The sequence below is a fragment of the Anneissia japonica genome, unplaced genomic scaffold (genome assembly GCF_011630105.1).
Source record: "Anneissia japonica isolate Jap-2015-1 unplaced genomic scaffold, ASM1163010v1 scaffold287957_len1322810_cov207, whole genome shotgun sequence".
Lineage (NCBI taxonomy): Eukaryota > Metazoa > Echinodermata > Crinoidea > Comatulida > Comatulidae > Anneissia > Anneissia japonica.
The window spans coordinates 1173933-1195974 of NW_022683022.1; the positions used below are offsets into that span (position 1 = coordinate 1173933).

The 22042-nt window shown below is 33.7% G+C and overlaps 1 protein-coding gene across 1 annotated transcript in view; it reads left to right on the plus strand.

The window, feature by feature from the left end:
* LOC117116484 (sortilin-related receptor-like) overlaps nucleotides 1–18883 on the plus strand; it is a 23668-nt gene extending 4785 nt beyond the window's left edge. Inside the window, exons 2-8 of the mRNA XM_033260578.1 lie at nucleotides 6422–6521; nucleotides 7394–7567; nucleotides 10680–10790; nucleotides 13857–14022; nucleotides 15928–15999; nucleotides 16515–16586; nucleotides 18808–18883. Coding sequence (XP_033116469.1) covers nucleotides 6422–6521; nucleotides 7394–7567; nucleotides 10680–10790; nucleotides 13857–14022; nucleotides 15928–15999; nucleotides 16515–16586; nucleotides 18808–18883 — 771 coding nt within the window. The remainder of the gene's footprint in view (nucleotides 1–6421; nucleotides 6522–7393; nucleotides 7568–10679; nucleotides 10791–13856; nucleotides 14023–15927; nucleotides 16000–16514; nucleotides 16587–18807) is intronic.
* Nucleotides 18884–22042: the final 3159 nt, after the last annotated feature.

Below are 22042 nucleotides of genomic sequence, written 5' to 3' on the forward strand. Positions count from 1 at the left end.
TATATACCCTGAATTACCAATAAATATTACATAAGGAGTCCTACAGCATTTGGAAATTGGGCCCTGCCAAATATACTTGAGCCAGTGTCGCATGAGACTTGTCAAAGTAGTCGAAGCTTCAAAGTTAGATGACCCACACACACTACAATGTCTGGTCTGATGTGGTCTGATCAAATAATCGTGTGTTCTGTCATGTATGTTGAAAGTTCGGCAAGTTCTACTGCTTACTAAAAACGGTTGCGCTTCCAAATTGCTTCACTTTCAAGCAATGCCGTAGCCAAGATTTTCAAACACTGCGGAACAGTATCAGGGTGGACAAACTTTACACGTAAATTCGAATAATTTGGACTCATTTTCTTAAAGGTTGACTCATTTTCTTAAAGGTTGACCCATTTTAAGCAAAAATGTAAAAATCTGGACCCATTTTCTTAAAATTATACCCATTTTTGCTTACATATGAGAAATCTGGACCCATTTTTCTAAAAGTGGACTCATTTGGACTCATTTAAAAAAATGTGAACCCATTCTTTGTACACCCATTAGAAAAATTGCATGGGACTGTCCCAACTGTCCCAATAGCTGGCTACGGCTTTGCTTTCAAGGTCCATACAGATTTGGAGTATGCAGTGTTACATTAATAATGACGATCTAGACGCGGTAAAGGTACGCGGCTCCCGCGGAAGAAACATTGACCCTAATCTATGTGCGTCGTCACGTCACTTTCAGATATGCTCCTATAAATATACTTTTACCCATTACCGTCTGCCACCCCGACATTCAACCCCCGGCCCGCGGGCCAATCCCGGCCCGCCGAAGATTTTCATCCGGCCGGCGAAACGTTTCTAAAAATGAATCATTTTTCGGCCGATTTTTAGAAAAAGTTTTCTGTTTAGAAAAACACCACATAGGCACCCCACTCTCTAGCAATGTTACAAGAGTGTGGCTTTTTCTGAGCGTAGCTCACTATCTAGTGGCGTAGGGTATTGGCATTGAAAGGGGTAGACTAATGGGGACAATGGATTAACCGATGTGATGCAATGTCTAACCATTTGCAGCACCAGAAGAATCGGGGCATGTTATTCTGTTGAAATCACTGCTTTGAAAACTTATTTTTGAGTTTGAAAGTGCAATTTCCAGGAATGTAGAGGTATCTAAGTTAAAAATGAGCTCATCTCAACCCCAACCACTGGTGAATGGATATCGTGGTATGGAAATTTCTAGCAACATGGTAGGACAACCTGGAGTTCAGTTTTTTTTTCTTTTAAATTCTAAAAGAAAGAAAAGAGAAAAGAGAATATTAAATGCAAAGTTAAGTCTGAGAGTGCCATTTCCGACCATCTAGAAGTGCCATAATCATAAATTTTCTTGCCTCAGCCCCAACTAATCAGCCCCAACCACGGTGAGGTAGTTTTCTCCCCTATCTGTGAAAGTTGTTCCCTGGCCCCTTCTGTTTCGAATTCACCACTATAAAAGAAAATGGAAGTACACAATTTATGTCGGACCGCCACTGGTCTCAACAAATTGGAACTGGCCCCCGGCTTAAAAAGGTTGAATACCCGGGGTCTACCATTATCGGATTCTTTGGATTTCGGCCTAAATCAAGGCCCGTGGTTCATGTTAAATTTCAAATTGCTAGTTGTCGATGTGGATAGACCTATATAAATTACGTAGTTATGCACGCACAAGCATAAATATAAAATAATATTTATTTATTTATACATTAGATCTGAGAAAAAAAATAATCTTGGTGACACATTAGAAGCACTTTTGCAAATTTACAATACAAATATTTTATTAGGTAATCGATAATAGAAACTGGTTATACAATAGTCTTAAAACGCAAAATGTGAACAAACACATTGTTATTTAGTAAAGGTTTTTCATTGTATTAATTGGTTAAATGGGAAGGCCGGTTTGGCGCAGCGATTTCCATTCAGGTTGTCAACCTCGTCGTCGAGGGTTCGAACCACACGTTGACCATTCTCGGCCGGCCATGCCTAGTTACCCGACTTGCTTGCACTGTTGACAGGTTGTAAAGTGGCTCCCGCTATGTTTCCGCCATAGGTTCGAGTATTTCATGGCTTAAAAAATTTAATAAATATAATTATAGTGGCCTCTCACCAATATTGATGCTAACATCAGGCCTGATAAAAAACTAACGTTTGTAAATTCGAATGTTTTGACGTCGCTTAAAAATCTGTAATCGCATTATATTATTTCTGTATTAATGCGTTATATTATTTCTGCATTGCATTATATTATTTCTGTATTGCATTATATTTTTCATATTGCATTATATTATTTATATATTGCATTATATTAGTTTATATTGCATTAGATTATTTCTTTATTGCATTATATCATTTCTGTATTGCATTATATTTTTCATATTGCATTATATTATTTATATATTGCATTATATTATTTTATATTGCATTAGATTATTTCTTTATTGCATTATATTATTTCAGTATTGAATTATAATTACTTCTGTGTAAACACACGAAGGACTTACAAATAAACACAAAAATATCCATAAATTAGCATAAAAGTTATCATTGGAAAGATTCAAATATCCCACAATCAGTGACTAATAATAAGACACTTATCAAGCAATCTATAGCTTTTGCTGAAATTGATTAACTGCATTATTTATACGTCTGTTAATTGGTTAGCAAAAATATTACCGTAATTATTCGAATATTCGAATCGCCCCGCTTTGAATATACGCCCTTCCAATAAACACACTTAGGCGTTTATTTTTCCTCGAATAAACGCCCACCCCTTAAATGACTGTAAACAAATCTAAATGGCTACCTCATTCTCAACACATTCTATTAATGGTCAACTCGAGTAGAATTACTTCTTTTCTAACCTGGTTGGGGTCAAGCCTTTATGATCACGCAATAACACATTTATCCATTTTTTACCAAAACAATGAACGCCTCCCTCCAATAAACTCCCCTCAAAAACCCTTATCAACAATATACGCCCGGGGCGTTTATACGAAATTGAAAGTTGATAACATATTTATATATTCAAAATTTTCAATTTGAGTGTGGAATTTAATTTTATTCATTTTGCTTAGCACAGACATAATTTGGCATTACTTTCTATGTCTATTGTTTAAAGATTATGTTGCGGCATAAATGTCGTGCTGTAGCCTACAGTGGATCAAAAACATAACTCATGGCGGGGAAAAGAGCTATTACCGCACTTTATGACATGCTTCAACGTGATCTAAGGTACTTAAGGGAATGTTTAGTAACAATCATACTTACATAAGTAGATTGTCCATGATTGTCGACTGTTTTTTCAAGAATACAAGTGATATAGCTTTTACATAATTAGTGATTGTAGCAAAGTGTTTTAGTTGTAGGAAAAATTAGGAAAGAATTATTTATGTTGGGTATAGGCTTATTTTATTGTATACCACATCATTATTTTTATGATAATAGGCCTATCATATCATTTGTGTGCAAATTTTATCTTATACGTTGTCATGTTTTTTAATGTGTGTCTGTGTGTTGAATAGTCTTACTATCGTTTCAATCAAGAAACATGCAGAAATACCGTTTTTAAATGCAAATGAAATAAGTACAGTAGTACCTTCTTTAGGCTAACGAAATTTATTGAGACACAAGCTTCCGCTAGCTTGCGTTAGCTTCAACAGGTGAATTTTTAAATATATTCTTTATGTAGATTGCAATTACAGTATCACAAAGAATGGCCTAATGTGTAATAGATGTTAATGGTAATGGATAGGGACTTTTACACCTCTTTCTCTTCCCAAACACATGCTTATATTCTCAATATTTATTTTTGAATTTATACTTTTGAACTAAAATACATAAATGAAAACATTATTGTTAATAACAGATTTAAATATCGTTATGCCTATTTAGTAACTGTACAATTTTTGCAATGTTGCTATGTAGGCCTACGGACAGTAACTATTGTTACAGAAAATGTATACCTTCCTACGTTGGCATCGACAATTAGCTAGGCCTGTTATACTTTAATTGAGAACATATAGGCTATGATATGTTTTAGTCTACAGCCTCTGCCACTCCTGTCGCCCTTTGTGTGTTCATGATAGCTTTGCTTTGGCTGGTATTACCATATTGAATTGCAAAAAAATAATCAGGTATCCACAGTGTGGGTAACAGGTGGAACAGCAGTGGTGGCGCCAGGTCCTGCCCGACGGAGGGCCTAAAGGCCCCGACGGGGGGGGGGGTGCTAGTGGAACGAATCGAGTCTCACTTGGCTGGGCGAAGCCCCCAGGAAGCCACGGATATTTGATGAATTATGGCGAATTTTTATTACTTATTTGATAGACATCGAGTTACTATAATATTACTATAATATGACTTCATGTAGGCTATGCTTTCTAATGTTGAAATCAGCTTCCAAAACCAAAACATTTTGAATAAAGCAAGAAACAAAGAGTATGCAATGTAACCATCTAATTTATTTTCAAATTCTCATTCTTGAAAGTGAAACTCTATATTTTGGAAAATTTGCATGAAATCTGTCAACCACGCTGTCATGGTCGAGGTTGCTTCACCTATCACGATGTATTCCAACCATCATGAGACTATCTAAATTATCATTTGTCATAACAGAACGCAAATTATTTTTAATTAGTCTCATTAAATTATTATTATTATTATTATTATTATTATTATTATCATTATTATTGTTATTGTTGTTGTTGTTTTTGTGATGAAAAGTTAACACAAACAATGGTGGCTAAACGAATATTACATGTAAATATTTTTTTTAATTTGTTTGTTCCCCGACAAAATGTATCGTCTTCCTCAACGGGGGCTATGCTTCCCCGACGGGGGGGGGAGCTATAGCCCCCTCTGGCGCAACCACTGTGGAACAGGTATTACTTTTGTAGATTTATGAAAAGCATCCTGGACTTTTCTGATCTTTGTAAAACAGATCTGTAAAAATACCAACAGTTTTTCACAGTAATGCTGGATTCCGATAATAGGAATGAAGGAAATGGAATTGTAGGTGGTATGAATAGATTGACTTATAGGCCTATAGATTTAGACACCTACTTTTGAACCGGCTCTATCTGTGAGGTTCACTGTGAATGTTACTCAATTCGACATTGTAAGTATTTTTTTTCACCAATGTTAACCCACAGAAGTTCAAAGACTTATTTCTAGTAGTGTCCTTCTGGTGGTGATTGGGCAGTAAAATCCGAAAGAGGCTATAGTATACTTGCAATTCAGCCCTCCGTCTGAAACGCAAGGAGTGCAGAGGATGGAATTGAACTTGTGGGTGCCAAAACGTTAACAATGGTTCTCCGTCGGTTCAGCGCACGTTGGGATGTTTATTAAACATTACTTTAGCTATATTTATTACTCTATTATATAGCCAAGATAAACTACCGTACCTATATGTTTGGGCTTGGTTTTTTTTTTTTTTTTTCTTTTTTTTTTTTTTTAATGTGATGTGTATTTTTATTGTTTTGTCTTGTTTTATATCATAAAGTTGAAAAGTAAAGAATGTATTCATCGCGTTCGTTATGTATCTTAGGTAACGAAATTGACGCCGTACAAATTTGGCTACTACGCACTGATTGGTCAGAATAATTTCTAATCTAATTGGAAAATATAAACTTAGTCCTGCTCGTGATATATTGCTCCATTGCATTACTGCGTCGTGCTTTAGTGGTGACGTTGAATTATAAAATGACTATATCATAATAGTTACTGTGGATCGTTACCCCGTCTATTTTAAATTACCATATATTTAAAGTATGTCTTATAAAACTAAACTATAAAGATTTCAAAACAGAGCTGCTGAATTAGTTTTTCCGCAGGACACTCCAAATAAAACTGCATGATAGTTCTCATTAGATTTCAATTGCCGAAAGGCAAGATTACCACGTTTTCAACTTTATACTACATTTTCCAAAAGTAGCCTATGAAATGCATTTTTCTCTTTTGAATGGAGCAATTATGTGTAATACACTTCTAAGAAATTTGCAAGTGCACCAAATTTCAAAGATTCTGTAAATCTTGTTTATACAGTAACTTGATGTTTAACATTTTGTCTTTCAAACACGTTTTTATGAGTTAAAGTTTTGTCAAGGACAGGATGTTTTCTGACGGTGAGAACACTCAGTACGCCAGAAAATGTTGTGAATGTTTTGAGAAAAGAATTACTTTAAAAATAACATATTCGCTATTGGTAATTATTGCCCATGTGTCTAATTGATTACCTGTATAGCCTACATAGGCGCGTTATAAATATTTATTATTATTATTATTATTATTATTATTATTATTATTATTACTATTATTATTATTATTATTACTATTATTATTATTACTATTATTATTAGGCCTATATCATTGTGGATTTTTTTTGTTGATGTAATTGATATTTATTTCCATAGATGGAGTACAGTGATAAATGCCGTCCGTTTACTAAAGTGCTTCATTGCTTACTTGTATTGCAGTTATTCTTCAGTTTTCACCTTGTGTTAACGTGCCGAGGTAAGTGTGGTCTGTAGCAGCTGTAGCGATAGGACACCAGTACTTTTAATAACTTTAAAGTCGGGCACTCACTGAGTTGTACGAAGATAGTACTGTCGGTGGCAGTCTGAATTTATCGTCATTATAAACGATCCGTTGCGCGCGTCGTGGCGTAAAGTACCAAGAACTGGTGTAGATTACTAATTGAAGTATCCAATAGAATCACGTCGGCCGACGACCGTTGGGCACCGTGATGCCCAGCTTAACGCAATGCAACAAGGCGTGTGCTACAGACGGCGTCGTGTCGTCAAGAGAGCGAGCAAAGATAGGCTAGATTCGCCGACTGACGGTCGTACGACCCTCATCTGACTCAGTGTGCGCCCTACCTCAATAATTTTTACGAGTTTTAGAGGTACAGTTAAAAGGCCTAATCCTTACGGACTTTATTAATTGCTTTAATTTCATAATCTCAATTGAGCTCTAATGTGTTCACCTTCAAATTCTGTAACATTTCAAAAAAAAAATGTCTGATTGATTTTAATATCACTAATTAAACTTGTTCTATTGACTAGGTATATGTGATTGACGAAATGCAAGCGTATGGATATTTATGTTGCAATACACAGTAATTGACCCTATCAGAATAATAACACTCATTATTTTAAACATTTTACGTAACAAAGGTTTGCTGGAATTACGAGAAGGAATGTAAAATGATATAGGCCTATATATATATATATATATATATATATATATATATACATCTAGATGTGTATATAAAATATATATATATATGTATGTATGTATATATATAGGCCTATATATATTTATTTATTTATGTATTTATTTATTTATTTATTTACTTATATTTATATTTATATTTCTTTGTTTAGTTATTATTAATACGTGTCCTGATGTCCAGGAGGTAACGTCAAAAAGTCCGCATGGTGACTGTCCGGGTTTTCGATTTCCGTGTCAGAATTCTAGCCAGTGCGTGCCGGGGAATTTCATTTGCAACGGTATTAGTGACTGTGATAACGGCTCAGATGAACTACCGGAGGAATGTGGTAATTATGCTACTTACAGTATCTTTTAAGTAATTATGATCTATATGCAGATGCATTATCCAACTACCCTGGGGTTTGTAGTAGGCTTAAATCCATGGAGGGTAAATATTTTTTTAATTCTTTACATTACAAGGGGTTTTTCTTTGCAAGTGAACTGCGTATTAATCTGTTGTGATGCTGTCGAGCAAAACTAATAAGTTTTTTGTAGTACGTTCCTTTCCAGATTGTATTTGTTTTATACTAACTCAAGATACACTAATGCCATGAACTTCCGCGAAAACGTTTTTTTTTTTTTTTTTTTTTTTTTTTTTTTTTTTTTTGGTTTTTTTTAATCCAGGAGAACACATTGTTACTGAGTGTAACTAACATGTAAACATTTTCTGGTGAAAGCAAAAAATCTAGATATTTCATTTTAATTTTTGTTGTAACGGTTCTTCAATTTCAAATTTAACAAACATCAACTTGAAATCTAAATGCATTTACTTGTCTAAACATTTTTCTTTACTTTTCAAAAAAAACACACAAAAATATGTTTTGTCCTCTAAATATGTGTGTTAATGCCACTTTTCCAAATCCCACCAAAACCCAAATGTTATACCTACCCCAATAACAGCAGAATAAACTGACTTTTTATAGTTATAAGTAAATCACCTTTTTATATATCTTTAGGCTGTCCCATAACATAAAACAACACTGTAAATGGTGTAACCATGCAAAAGGGTTTTAAGGTTATTTAAACATTGTAGAGTGTCCAACAATGTCGTTAAAAAATCGCTATTAGTCTTCGTAAATGTCTTTGGTTGGTGGAATCAGTCAGACATGGAGGCAACATAGTATGCTTTCTTTATTAGGAGAACGCCATACTCTTTGTCTGGTTTGGGAATAAATAAATTTATCAAGCAAAACTTCTAGAGTGTTCACGCGTTTAGTAACACATACAGTATTCAGTATAACTTTGTCAAAGTCGTTTCATAAATGATTTAGGTAAGCATCAGCGTTTTCAAAATGGATTCGGACGGTGTACAAGCATATCCTATTGCTTGGTTTAGTGGCTGTCATTCTTTATACCAACAATTAGGACACTCTTTTCTTCTTTAGAGATTCATCAGTTTGATAAGTGATGATTTGATTCTGGTTTTTAGCATTAACATGATATAATACTAACGCAGTGTGTACCTTTTAGTATGACGTCCAAACACTCAGGTGCGTTCGAAATATTCCTATAATTTCCACTTCCAAGATTCAGGGACTAGACTTATTATTTATTTTATGTATATGTGTACTGCTAATTACCTACCTTTGTTTCTCCGATAAACAATGATACACACGTATAATAAATAATATTTATTTATTTTATGACATGTTACAACTATAAATGAATATGTAATTCAAACGACTTTGGGCGGCTAAATGCTTTGGCGCGACAAGAAAAAAAAATCACTTAAATTTTACACGGTTTATTACCAGTTGTAATTGTTAAGACCCGCAATCAAATATTTTTTATACAAATCCTTGTTGTTCTATGTAAAACTTAATTATTACGTGACGCATTTACATTCACGATACGTTTTATATGAAGTTCATAAGCTAAGCAAACGAGTGGTGCTCGGGTAGTAAAAGCGCTTAGAAGCCTTCATATCGATGACGCCATGGTATACGATAATCGACCATCCACTTTGTACGCAATACTGAGATCTTTTTACAAATTGAATAACGTTGGTAACGTTTTAAGGGCTTAGCCATTCATCCGCTTCATAATGCTTACATTGCGCGGCATGTGTTTTGACCCTTCCACCGTGGTGACGGCACGCATAGAGCTAAAGAAATATGTCATTATTGTATTATATCTTAACGTTTTGTGTGAATTTGGAGAAAGTTCTTATACGGTACACGGTTTCTCTATCTTACAGCCATATTTTAATACCGGGGAGGGATTTTTGCTATCTTACTACAATAAAATAATTCTTTGGGGACTTTTTTGGCTATCTTATGGTCATTATTTTTGTAAGGAAGGTGAAGGAATTATTGTTGATGCAAATTACTTTCAGAATAATTAACTTTTATGAAATGTTATAATATGTAATTTTAATTTTCATAAATTGCTGTACTTAAATTTATAAAATTCCATTGCTGTAACGGATTTTCTGAAACTGTTTAATAATACTTGTCCTTCAACAAAATAACAAATTAAATCGCTAAACATTGTATTTTTATCCAATTCCGATCAGAATCCAGATGAAGGTCGAGGAGTCAATGTATGCAAATAGCATTTGTTTATGCTCATTTGCATATAAAACCAGGTGGTCATAGTACTCATTTTATTTAAAATGTATTGAACGTATCGGAGTTAGGTTTAAGTTTAGTTTGTGTAATTTATGCCTGGTGTTGTAAGATTTATTGACATTAAATTTTCCTCCTAATAACATAACAAGGTGTATTGAGATATTTTACTTTAGTATGCATATAATATAGACATAACATTGGAAGGTAAAATAAATGTGTGTAGCAATGGATTATTTAGTGTTTTGTGGCCTTCTTGAGCAAACCAATGTAAAAGTGTATTAAGAGGACCAATGTATTTTAACATCGTCCCAGCATAATGCTGTGTTCTCCAAGACCAATTTCTCCAAACACTGAGCAAACAATGGACGGGACCCATGGGCTCATCCCTTTTACTCTCCAACTGATTATTTTACTAGTAAAACCTGTTATTCTATAAGATGTTTCACTGATAAATTGTAGTACGTGACCTAGCTTTTTACCATAAGGTCCATTACATATTACAGGTTAAAGATAGTAGCCTTCCTCACCTATCTCGTAATCCGGTCGAAGAAAGTGCAGTGAAAACCACTACCGGATTCTCTATAGATAAGCTACTTGGGCACTCTTTTTAGTTTAGGAGGTTATGAGAGATGAGAAATTAATTCAATAATGTAGTCGACCAAACCTTACAAATCATGATAAAAGCGATATAAAAAACATATTTTATTCCCTTAATGTGAAGGTTCCGGCTATAGATACAATGTTGGTATAAATTGTGCGAACTTATAGTTTATAAAATTTCTTGTAATTTAAAGATATTGCTCATAAAAGAAACTAATTTCTTTTCTAGCTACGAACAATCCCCTGTATACCAACATTTGGACCCATATCTACGGCTCGGAAAGAAGAGGAGGAGATGGTGATTCTTCTGACGAAGATTTCAACCCAGATAATGTCTGCGGTAAGACATGTTCTATTTTTTTTATTGAGTTTGTCTGGCAAAACTGTATAAGAGTGCCTACAGGGACCACTTCAATTTCACTCTTTTTCCGAGTGAAAATTCACTCTTAAATGAGTGAATATTATTCTTAAAATAGCGTAAAAATTACTAAAATTCACTCTGAATAGAGTGACATCTCACTCTTTCTATTTCACTCCATGAGTAGTGGTCCCTGTAGGCACTCTTTCACTCTTTTTCACTCTTTTGCATTTAGAGTGTAGGCCTATTCCTCAGCATGTCTTTTAAATGCGTTTCTAAACGTGGCATTCCCGAGTTCTTCAGCGTAGGGTGTCATTACCAGCCTAGTCTTTCTTCATAATTCAGATTAGCATGTGATGGGATTTTCTTTTTTGCAAGACAAGAGTTGCAACAACTGTCGTTGTACCACAGAAAACCCGACATCTTTCTCGTCAACATCTTCCTCCGTAAGGCATTACTTATATATTTCATCAGATTTTGCTGTTTTCATAGAGGTCGGTTCGGCCAGCTTGGCCTGTGTACATCTGATTTGTGGCTAAGTGTCGCTCTCTTCAATGTGGGTCATCGCAAGTTCTATATGAGAAGAGCCAATATAATTTTGTGCTTGATTTCATTGTTGATATTCAGCATACTTACTCTTGGCGAGTTGAGTGACCGAACTGTTAAGACAGGGGCTCCCCAACCTATCTACAGCCATAATATCGGCGCTGATTCCAACGCACACTCGCATATGGTTCTGGTGGCGGAACATCAAGTCTTCTCGGATAAGGACTGTAGACTCAGTGTACACAATTGAGTCATGTGCACTTTCAAAAACCCAGAAGGGGGTTACCCCGGTGTAGTGGTCCATACAGCCCTTCTTACCCTGCGGTTATGGACTATTTAGGCCTAGTTCCTTTGCATGATGTGCCTACGTACTTTCATTTCATTTGCATTTCATTTATTTTTCTCAAAAAATTTAAGCGAAAGACAAGAACCAACAGACGCAATCAGAAAAAAACAAGAGAGTGGTAAAACAAAAAGCGTACTCAATCAACTATCGAGTGGTTTCCCCATTACATATAAAATATAACAAATATCATCAGTGAAAATAAAAATTAAATCATTTTTCAAAAATTCAAATAGTTAATAGGCCTATTTAAAACTCCGTAAAACATACAGGAATTAAAAAGGAGTCAAAAAGAGGTCAGAAAGGAGTCAGATGAAACTAACATGCAAAATGAAGCCTGAGATCGGCGGAATGTATTGAAATTATACAAAATATCGTTCTTGAGGTCGCTTGGTACTCTGTCCCATGCGCGGGGAAAATGGTTGAAACAGAATATTTAAAAGCATTAGTTCTGGAGTATTGGTGGCCAAAAACAAGATCATTGGGGTGCCGACAGTTAACATTAGATTTAATAAAACATTAGATTAATAAAATTAGAAATATCAATTGAATATTTTCCCCAAAGACAGCTGGCAATAAATGAAATACATAAATAACAAAATTGATCGTCGACAGGAATAAGCCCCAAATATTTACAACGCTGCGCATAGGACAGACTGCCAGATTTAACTCTAAACGGAACATTAACATTAACAGGAAAACAGACTTTTGACATACGTTTCTGAATGTGACCCCAGCTGAAAGGTAACCAAGAAGGAACCCCATACTCAATAATAGGATGAACAAGAGCATTGTTAAGTCTAGGATTCCTGGAGCCAACAATCCTCCTGATAAAACCAAGAAGGCGGGAAGCCTTGTTTGAAACATTATCAACATGAGTATTCCAAGGTAAATCATTAGAAAAAGTAACACCATGATATTTCACAGAGTTGACGTTCGAAAATTTTTGACATATTAGTAGACTCTAAAATCTATTAAATAAGTCTTTGAAACCTCTAAATTGTCAAAATTTTCGGGGGCTTCGCCCCCTGGAACACTTTCGTGACGTTCTCATCGAAGCCCGATCACGCCCACTTTCCATTCGTCGGGGAAATCTGACCTCTCATCGGGGGTATCAGCCCCCCGTCGGGAACATCGGCCCCCTCCCCCGTCGGGCAAATCCTGGCGCCACCCCTTGATTGAAGATGCAGCATTAGCCAAATCTAAAACGTAAATGTTAAACAGAACGTAACCCAGTACCGAACCCTGAAGAACTTCAAATTGGACCGCGCAGGGTGCGGACAGGGCCCCACGGAAACACACATACTGTTGACGATTCAAGAGAAATTATGTTGACCGCTCTATCACAGGACCACAGGCCCCATAGCGATGAAGCTTATTTAGTAAGATATTATGACAAACCCTGTCAAAAACCTTACCAAAGTCTAAAAATTGAACATCAATGAGGGGAGGGCACAGAACATCAAAAGTAGAACACCAATCATGATAAACAGAAACAAGTGCAGTTTGAAAGGATCTACCGGCAGTAAACCCATGTTTGGAAGAAGACAATAAACCACAATGCCTAAAATGATCAACAAGCTGTTTACAAACGATCCTTTCTAAAAGTTTACCGATAACAGAACATAGAGAAATTGGACGATAATTATCAATTACACTGATGTCCCCAGACTTATGGATAGGAACCACATTGTCCTTCTTCCAGTCGGTGGGAACGACACCAGTTTGAAGTGATAGATTGAAAAGTCTAGCAAGAGGCTCACAAATATATTTCCGAACTAGCTGTACCATGGTAGAGATGATACGGTCAGGACCGGGAGCCTTACTTTGCTTCAAGCTATTAATGAGACCCAGAACATCACTTGCACTGGTTCGTATAGTTACCAACGGTTGAAGGCCAATGTTTGAATGATTGTACGTACGTTGAATGATTTCGTCGAAAAGATCATGTTTTTGTAAGTTGCTGGTATCTATTTTAACAGTTTTAAACTTGCTATTGTATATATTTAATGTTCTTACAAATTATATAAACATAATGCATTTGGTGTTTCCCCCACTGTTTACCTATCTTGGTTTGTTTTATGCCAAAATGATAGCAGTTTTATCATTATTGCAAGTTTTGTTGATAAATTTCATGTCATTTCTTGGTTTAACCTTAGAAAATGGGACGTACCCGCCAAACTGTACCTGTTACTTAAAGTGCATATCGCGTCATGGCGGCAATGCAGACGACGGAGAATGTGAATCTGAGGTGTTCTGTTATACCGAAAATACGACCGGGTTTACAACTGTTCCAAGGGATCTACCTACTAACACTGTACTTCTGTAAGTAAATACCATCACACGTACATTCACCTGATGTAATAGGATAACGTAAGGTCTTAGATAGATCTTAGATGAATAAATAAACACTCACTATAAAAAAACATCAGTTAATGTAATGCATTTTCACTTATCGTCAATATGCGTTAGTGTAATTGTCCGTGATTGACATACGTACACGAAGAATTGAATTCAGAGCAGCGCTTATATCCAACTTATATCCAAACACTTTCATCAGTTGCTAACGATGTGTACCCTTTGGAGTCGACGTCTCATATGGCGTCAAGCCTAAGGCAAAATAATACTCTCATGAAATCTTGTATACACATTAACAACTGTTCAATAAAATACTAAGAAGCATATACAATTTATATTTCATTATGGTATTCCCGCACATGTACAAAACAGTCTAGTTATGAATTAGGCTACGTGTTCCATCATCTTAGTTAGATGTTTGCATCCTTAACGACTAGAGATAGCACGAGAGACTTCCACATCAGGAACACAATTAGTCTTACTATTTGCAGTACAACGTACAGTATTTAGTTCCTTTGAGTTTCGGATGATCACTTTTTAAACAATCATGCCAATGAAGATGATATTTGTGGGGTAACGTACTATCGCACAAACACAGTGTTCCTCTTGGTGATTTTCAGTTATGTGCAATTTATTTGTCCCTCCTCCTTTAGATGCAAAATGTTATATATATATTATATATATTATATATATATCATAATATATATGTTTTCTAATTGAACGTGTTTGATGTAAAACACTTTTTTCGAGAGTCTAAACACTGAAATCAAAATTGTTTCAAATTGAAGAAATTTGTGCGTAATAAAAACAAAGAAGCGGCGAATTTTATTACGTTAAAGATTAATAAGTTTGGAAATATACAATTTTTAATAGTTTTAACATAAATTACAAAAACAATAAAGAAAAAAATAAATAAAAAGAAATACACGAATAGTGGGAAGGGGCGGGGCGAATGATACACTCATTTGCTATAAGAGTATCATAATAATTTTTAAATTTTTTTTAAACCTTTATTATTATTATTATATCGTTGATGATTATATTTGTAATTTTCGCCTGTAAGTGGGAACAAAGTGTTCCTGTTAGACGATTGTTTTAAATAAAAATTTAAAAAATAAACAACTAAGAGGTATACGAATAGTGGGAATAGAGGTGGGGTGGTTTGAAGTCCATATTTAAGCTTCCTGGATAATTAATTGACTCAAAGGTATTTTTTGTAATGAGACCTCACTAATAATTTCTTAATATAATTTAAGTGAACAATAGTATTTACTTTAATTTGGACGTTTTACAATATTGTACCACTGAACCGTTGTAGACCTGTTTTCTTTTTTGAATATATATAATTCGCTAAATTAATTATGACCGCAATAGGATATCTGTAAACAAATTGAAGAATACTAATAAACGGACCGATAGGCCTATATACATAGGTCCCTAACTAGATATTTTTTTAAATATAAACGAAAATGTCTTAAATATATTAATTATATTTATTATTGTATTGTAAGTAGCTTGATCACATTTGTTATCTCCGTTCATTATATACTACATTGTATCCGACTGCTAATTGGTTAATTGTGAGACCTTTGCTAATTATGTATGCATTAGCTCTTTTCTATTTTGTTTTCCATTTTTTACTTCACACACCTGATGAAGCTGGCATTGACTGCCAGTGAAAGCTTGTGTTGAATAAATTACATCAATGTTAGTCTCAGAGTGCTGCCTTTTATAATCTGTGTATATTGTTTAGACTAACACGGCTTCATTACAACTTTTATCATATATTAATTAGTTACTACTACTTACTTGTGAACTAGGCCTACGTGTGTTATGTCCACATAAATTACAAATATGTTTATCTTTTAACAGAGACCTGTCTGACAATTATATCAGTGTTGTGAGGAAAGGAGATCTGGATCATCTGCCTTATCTTCGAACACTGTAAGTATACATGCATTAGTCTATTGATCTACTTGTCTACATCAAAGTTTCTAAAAATGGTTATACAATAAATAACGTTGGTGTAAACAAACAATGAGTAAACATGTTGAAAAATAAGGCCAAATCAGTACATACAACAAATGTATGGAAAGAATAATGTAAGAAAGTTTCCTTATAAATTGTAATTATTAAATTATTGTTATTGTATTTAATATTATATTGTTATTATATTAAAGAGACTAAATACAAGAAAACAGTGTAGTTGAATAGCTAGATCTCGGTTGAGAATCATAATTGATAATCAAAAGATATAACGTAAGTCAATAAACATCAATCTAATGTTAATATATTTATTTTTCGTATTAATGCATATTACAAATTATGAAAGTTTTAATTAAACCAAATGTGTGTGTTCATTTTTGCTAATGTATTATTGTAATATATTCAATTTAATGTTATTAATTAATATCAACTTTGTGATGTTTGTATAACAGTACTTTGTATTTGAATAACAGGTATTTCTCACGAAACCGAAATCTCCGGTTTGAATCGGATGCATTAACGAACAACTTAACGATCTCTGAATTGTAAGTAAGCCAACAAAATTACACATATTGCGAAATATGTCAGATTCAATGTTTTGTTTTTTTATTTTTATTTTCTACTTATTAATCACTTCAGGTTCAAGTTCGATTTATTGTAAAATGCGAAAAAAATTAAATTTCCATTCACGGTTCAAATACTAAAAATATAATATTACACATCAAGATCGATATGCCTATAAATGATTTAAAGTGATTAAGACACATTGGTTTGTTGAGAAATACAATGACAAAAATTTTATGAATAAGTTGTGTCACGGATGGCTTAAGAGGGCAGTATCTGTGATTGTAATTTTTAAGATTAGGCCTATTCGCAATTGGAAAGCACTTTTTGAGACCCAAGAGATTATTCCTTTGTGAAACAGCTGAGCGTTTGGTCGACAGGAAATGTTCCTTCCTTGTGCTGAAGATCCCGGTTAAATTCGTCAGAATTTAATTGGAGTCGATCGCTTTCCTGGAATACTTTTAACCCTCGCATGATAAGACTTAGGCGAGGCAGGAGACATACAGTGTTGGTACTGGCGCCGTGTTATGACTGCCGCGGGTCGCAAGGGGCCCAGCCGCAATTTCTAATTCCAAATTTGGAATGATGAAAATCAAAAAAAAAAAAAAAATAGGCAGAAATGTTCAACTCGGGATGATAAAGAAATTCCGTATGCTGGTGGAAACCTTGACCTGTCTTTATAAAAGCAAATGTTGTGACAAACTTATTCATTGTGGTAAATGTAGATGATTTTCACCTGGTTGAGGGTTGATATTCACTTGCCTACAGCAGAAAAACATTAACTGGTCAAAAGGTAACATAAAAGCATTATTCACTATTAAAGAGTCAGCGAGTAGCCTATGACATGTAAGTTTGTTTAATATATTAGAATGACTCCACAGAACATTATTATTATTGTCTTTGTATCCCGTTTTTTCTAAGTATGTAGCCATTTTGATCCTAATGATATATTTGACGCGTGTGACGTCATTTCTACGTGATAACGTCATGTATACATCATATCGTATTTTAAACAAGTGAATTTGATTTTATGGATACCACACTTCTATCACCTTTAACAGATTTATGATATCTAAACCCAAACGACCTGGAGCCTCGAAATTGTTGTTTTGATAATAATTTCCATTTTGAATTTATGCTAATACTAACTGTCTCGGTGCTGCATTGTGGTAAAATTTAGATATAATATACCGTAACATTGTATCTGTTGTAATTATTTTTAGGTTCAATAGATTGGGCTGAAAATGACTTGAAAAATGCGATTAGAATGCAAAATTACAGCATCAAAACTAAATTCGAACTACATTATAATAGGTACATTAGGTCATTAAAAAAAAAATCTTTGATTTGTGGAGTTTTTAATGCAAAGATCTCAACGTTAATAAATCTACCTTGAGTTGTGTTATTGATTTTAACACATTATATTGATTACTCTTTTGCTACTGTCCTTTTTTTTTATTATTATTTATTAAGTTTCTTCCATGAGGGTCGCTGTAACAGCGAGGCTGACTCAAAGTGGCCCTCTAACAAATGCAAAACAAACACAGTAACACGAGTAAAATACAAAAAGCACAATAAAACAAATAGATTCTTGATAAAATATTAAAACTATTATTTTTTTTAAAAAAAGCAATACCATATAAATGTTGTTCTCAAAATCAATAACATTCTAAAAATTTCAAATGCGATCATTAGCTAGATTTAAGCGCATTTTTTAGTTTATCTTTAATAGATTAAAACGTATCGTTTATTATTTGTAAAGAATCTATAATGCAATTATTAATTATTTAAAATCATTGTTCATATAATAATGTATTTTGTAATTAATAATGTAAATGATTTATACACACAGAAACACCTGTCGCCGTAATAATTATTCATCAAAGCTATTAGTATCCTGTTCTAAATACTTACAATCTAATAGGTTATACGATCGTAATTTTTAATGTAACCACAAATTAAAATGGCACGTGACATGAGATATAGTATTATCATCTGTGTACTCTGAATGACCGTTGACAAAAACAATGTCTTCAAAATATACGTAAAATATATAATGGTTATATACTTAAAATATATAATGGTTTATAATGTGTAGATGCCTTCAATAACAAACTGTGTAAAACTGTATGAATAGTTTATCTATAACCACGAGGATATGTCCGTCAACTTATGTTCTTCAAATGTTTCCCTCCCCTTTAGGAACCTTGTTGGTTGCCAGATGGGTACAATACCCGATGGACTTTTTAGTGGAATGAGTCATCTCATGACTCTGTAAGTATCTGTATTATTTATTATCTATTATAATTATATAATTTTTATTGATAAAATGTGAGGCCTCACTACAAAATGAGTCTCATGATTAGAATATCAAAAATTGAGTTTATACTATATTTGGGTAGATCACATTATAAGCTTTAATTTGGTCTTTGAATGGCTTCACTAGGATATGTAGATCCAGAGATGTGAACATTTAAATATTATGTGTAAGAGAACCACATTTTGAGAAAATCGACCTCCAAGATAAACTAACCTGTACAAATAATAGGATTAGAATTACAGAATATGCGCAGAGAACACTGTTTTAGTAAGAAAATTCACTTAAAAAGTACACAATCATTAAATATAAATATCAAGTTATCAAAAAACATTAAAATCAAAATTGTGTAAAAATTTTGACTTTGTTTATGATTATCTCAAAATGACTTTACCAACAATGCATCTCATTTCGTGGTGAGACCTCACAAATGGCTTTTAACATAACTCATGTCAACTGAACCATCTGAGTTACTGACCAGGATAACAGGCCTACTCTGAAATGCTTTGAGATGGCTACTGTACATGGAAGATTAGAAAGTACTATAAATGCCACAACATTTTTACCTGATTCCTCCATCCTTCTGGTGTGCTCTACTTCTCACAGCAATTACTAAATAATTTACTCAAATTCTTGATCTTCACCAAGCTTCAGTGCACTAAAAATTGATTTGATAAAAATAGAAGATACTTATTTCAAACATCACAATTTATTTTAATTTAGCTCAACAAGTACCTATTGTTGCCATTATATAAAAAGATTTCATTCTTGACTGCAAGTGCAGAGTCCAAACAGGGAACTTAGAAATATGTCGTGTACAGAAAGCATTTAATATACAAAAGAAAATGCAAGTGAATTCTAACTGCATGTTAGTAATATAGAGGGCACTTTATGAATGAAGTGCTGGAATAGCCTGGATGGTCTGTGAATACCAGTATAGTCACTGTATAACCACTGCTATTTTGGTGTTTAAAATGTGAAATTTATTAAGTTTGTAGATCCTACTCCATAACTGTATAATAATAACTGATAAAAAACAAAGGTTTTTGGTGATTACCAAGCATATTTTAGTCTATAGATTTGTTTTTAAAAACATTGCAAAGAAAAATAAATGACGGTAAATTTGACTTGTAATCTGGTGTACACTTGAAGTATTAAATAACATCAGAATGATTAGCTTATGAATTATTCAATTACAGTAATGTATAGTATAGTTTGACTTGTAGCGGGACAAGTTCTCAATTATGGATCCTTCAAAACAAGTTTTCTATAAAATCTTGGCAGTACAGTAAACATAAAAAATTTGGAGACTACCTACCTATGATTCAACACATTTACAAAATCAATCACCGCAAACCAACTCTGACTCAGTTGTGCCTCCTCAACGTTGGATGAATTATCATCGCACCTTGGTTAACTTGGTTAAATGTGACTAGACTGTACATTATGTTTTCCTAAAAGTCAAGTAAATAAATCCAAAACAACCATCAATGGAGTAGGACAGTGAATAGTCATTTACTAAAAAAATCCCAAACTTGCTACCAGAAAATTTTAAAAGAGTATTACAATAGAAATGAAAATTCAAATTCTGAATAGGTTCCAACAAAAATTTCTATTGGCTTTGTAGTTGGAAGTGTAAAATTGTATTAGAGATTTTGTTCCCTCTAGTATGTTTCTATTGGCTTTGCAGTTTATATAAAAAAAATATTACAAATATATTGATTTAGAGTCTTTGTTCCCTTATCCATGTTATTACAGTAGTTGAATGTTTGTTGGTACCCTAATTTTGTCAACATGCCTGTAATTAATAGAAATTGTATTACTTACTATTCAATATTTCCAAGGAAAAGCATATTGGATTCTCAGTTTGTAGCTGATTTTTAGAATGTACAGTACAGATGTACACACTTATTGTATTCATTCAAATAAATGCCCCAATTGAATAAACGTCCCTTCAAATAAACGCCCAGTTAGAGCCTCATTTGATAATTTAGGGTGTCTATTTTTTCCTCAAATAAATGCCTCCTTCTAGTGTACCTATAATATTTATGTGTAAATTGAATGATCTAAATTTAGTTATATTCTCAGGTGACTTTCTTACTGTTGAAATAATAATTTTTAAAAATAATTATTGTAAAATGTTTTTCTGTATGAAGTAAATTAGCATACATTAACTGCTGCCTAGGACTCAGTAAGTATTGATAATAATCTGGGTAGGGTACTGTGGTTATTTATTTTACTTTTTTTTATCATGTAGTTTATTGTACAGCAACTATAATCAATAGAAAAAAGCTAATCTACAATGTCAAAGTTCATAACACTGGGATATTAATCCCTGTGCTAAATGAAAAGCTTTGCTTTGACAGAGTCACTTTGTTTACATTGCACAACAAATCTGCCAGCAAGTCTCCCTTTCTTAAAGAACTATGTCTTTTTTCCACTGTCCCAACACTGGCTTTTATGACTATGGAATTCATTGACCAAATTTATGAATACATGCTTCAGATGTTTCACTTCATGTATTCAGCTTGTGCTTACTTCAGTGTTCAATTGTGATCATTGTTATTCATTAGTTACTGACCTAGTAAAATAACACAATCACAATTTCTGTAGCAATTAATTGTGATATGAAAACTGTTTCGATGAGAAACTATATTGTTGAGGGCGTAAATTTTCTATCACCAATCGTAACGTAGAGGGCGTAAATCTGTCTCTTATACACATCTAGATGTGTATAAGAGACAGATTTCATTCTTGACTGCAAGTGCAGAGGTCATTCTTTTGGCATCCTGGTGCCTGACTTCAGTGTTTTACAAGTCGCTTATTCCGTCTATCTCTAAATTAACTTTCTCGTTGGTGGCGCTGTCCAGAATGAGAAAAATAATTTAAAAAAATAAGAGACTTGTGGCAAGTCTATTGCTTTAGGTGCAGTTTAAAACCCTCAGTGGTATTACCACACATGTTGGTAAATTTAACTAACATGAAATGTATAATATAAATATTTCTCAATATGATACCGAGCCAACAAAGGTGTGTTTGTTGTTTCTTCCAGTAATTTGAACCATAACGAAATATCTGATTTGAATCCGATGGCGTTTAATCATACACCAAATTTGGTGA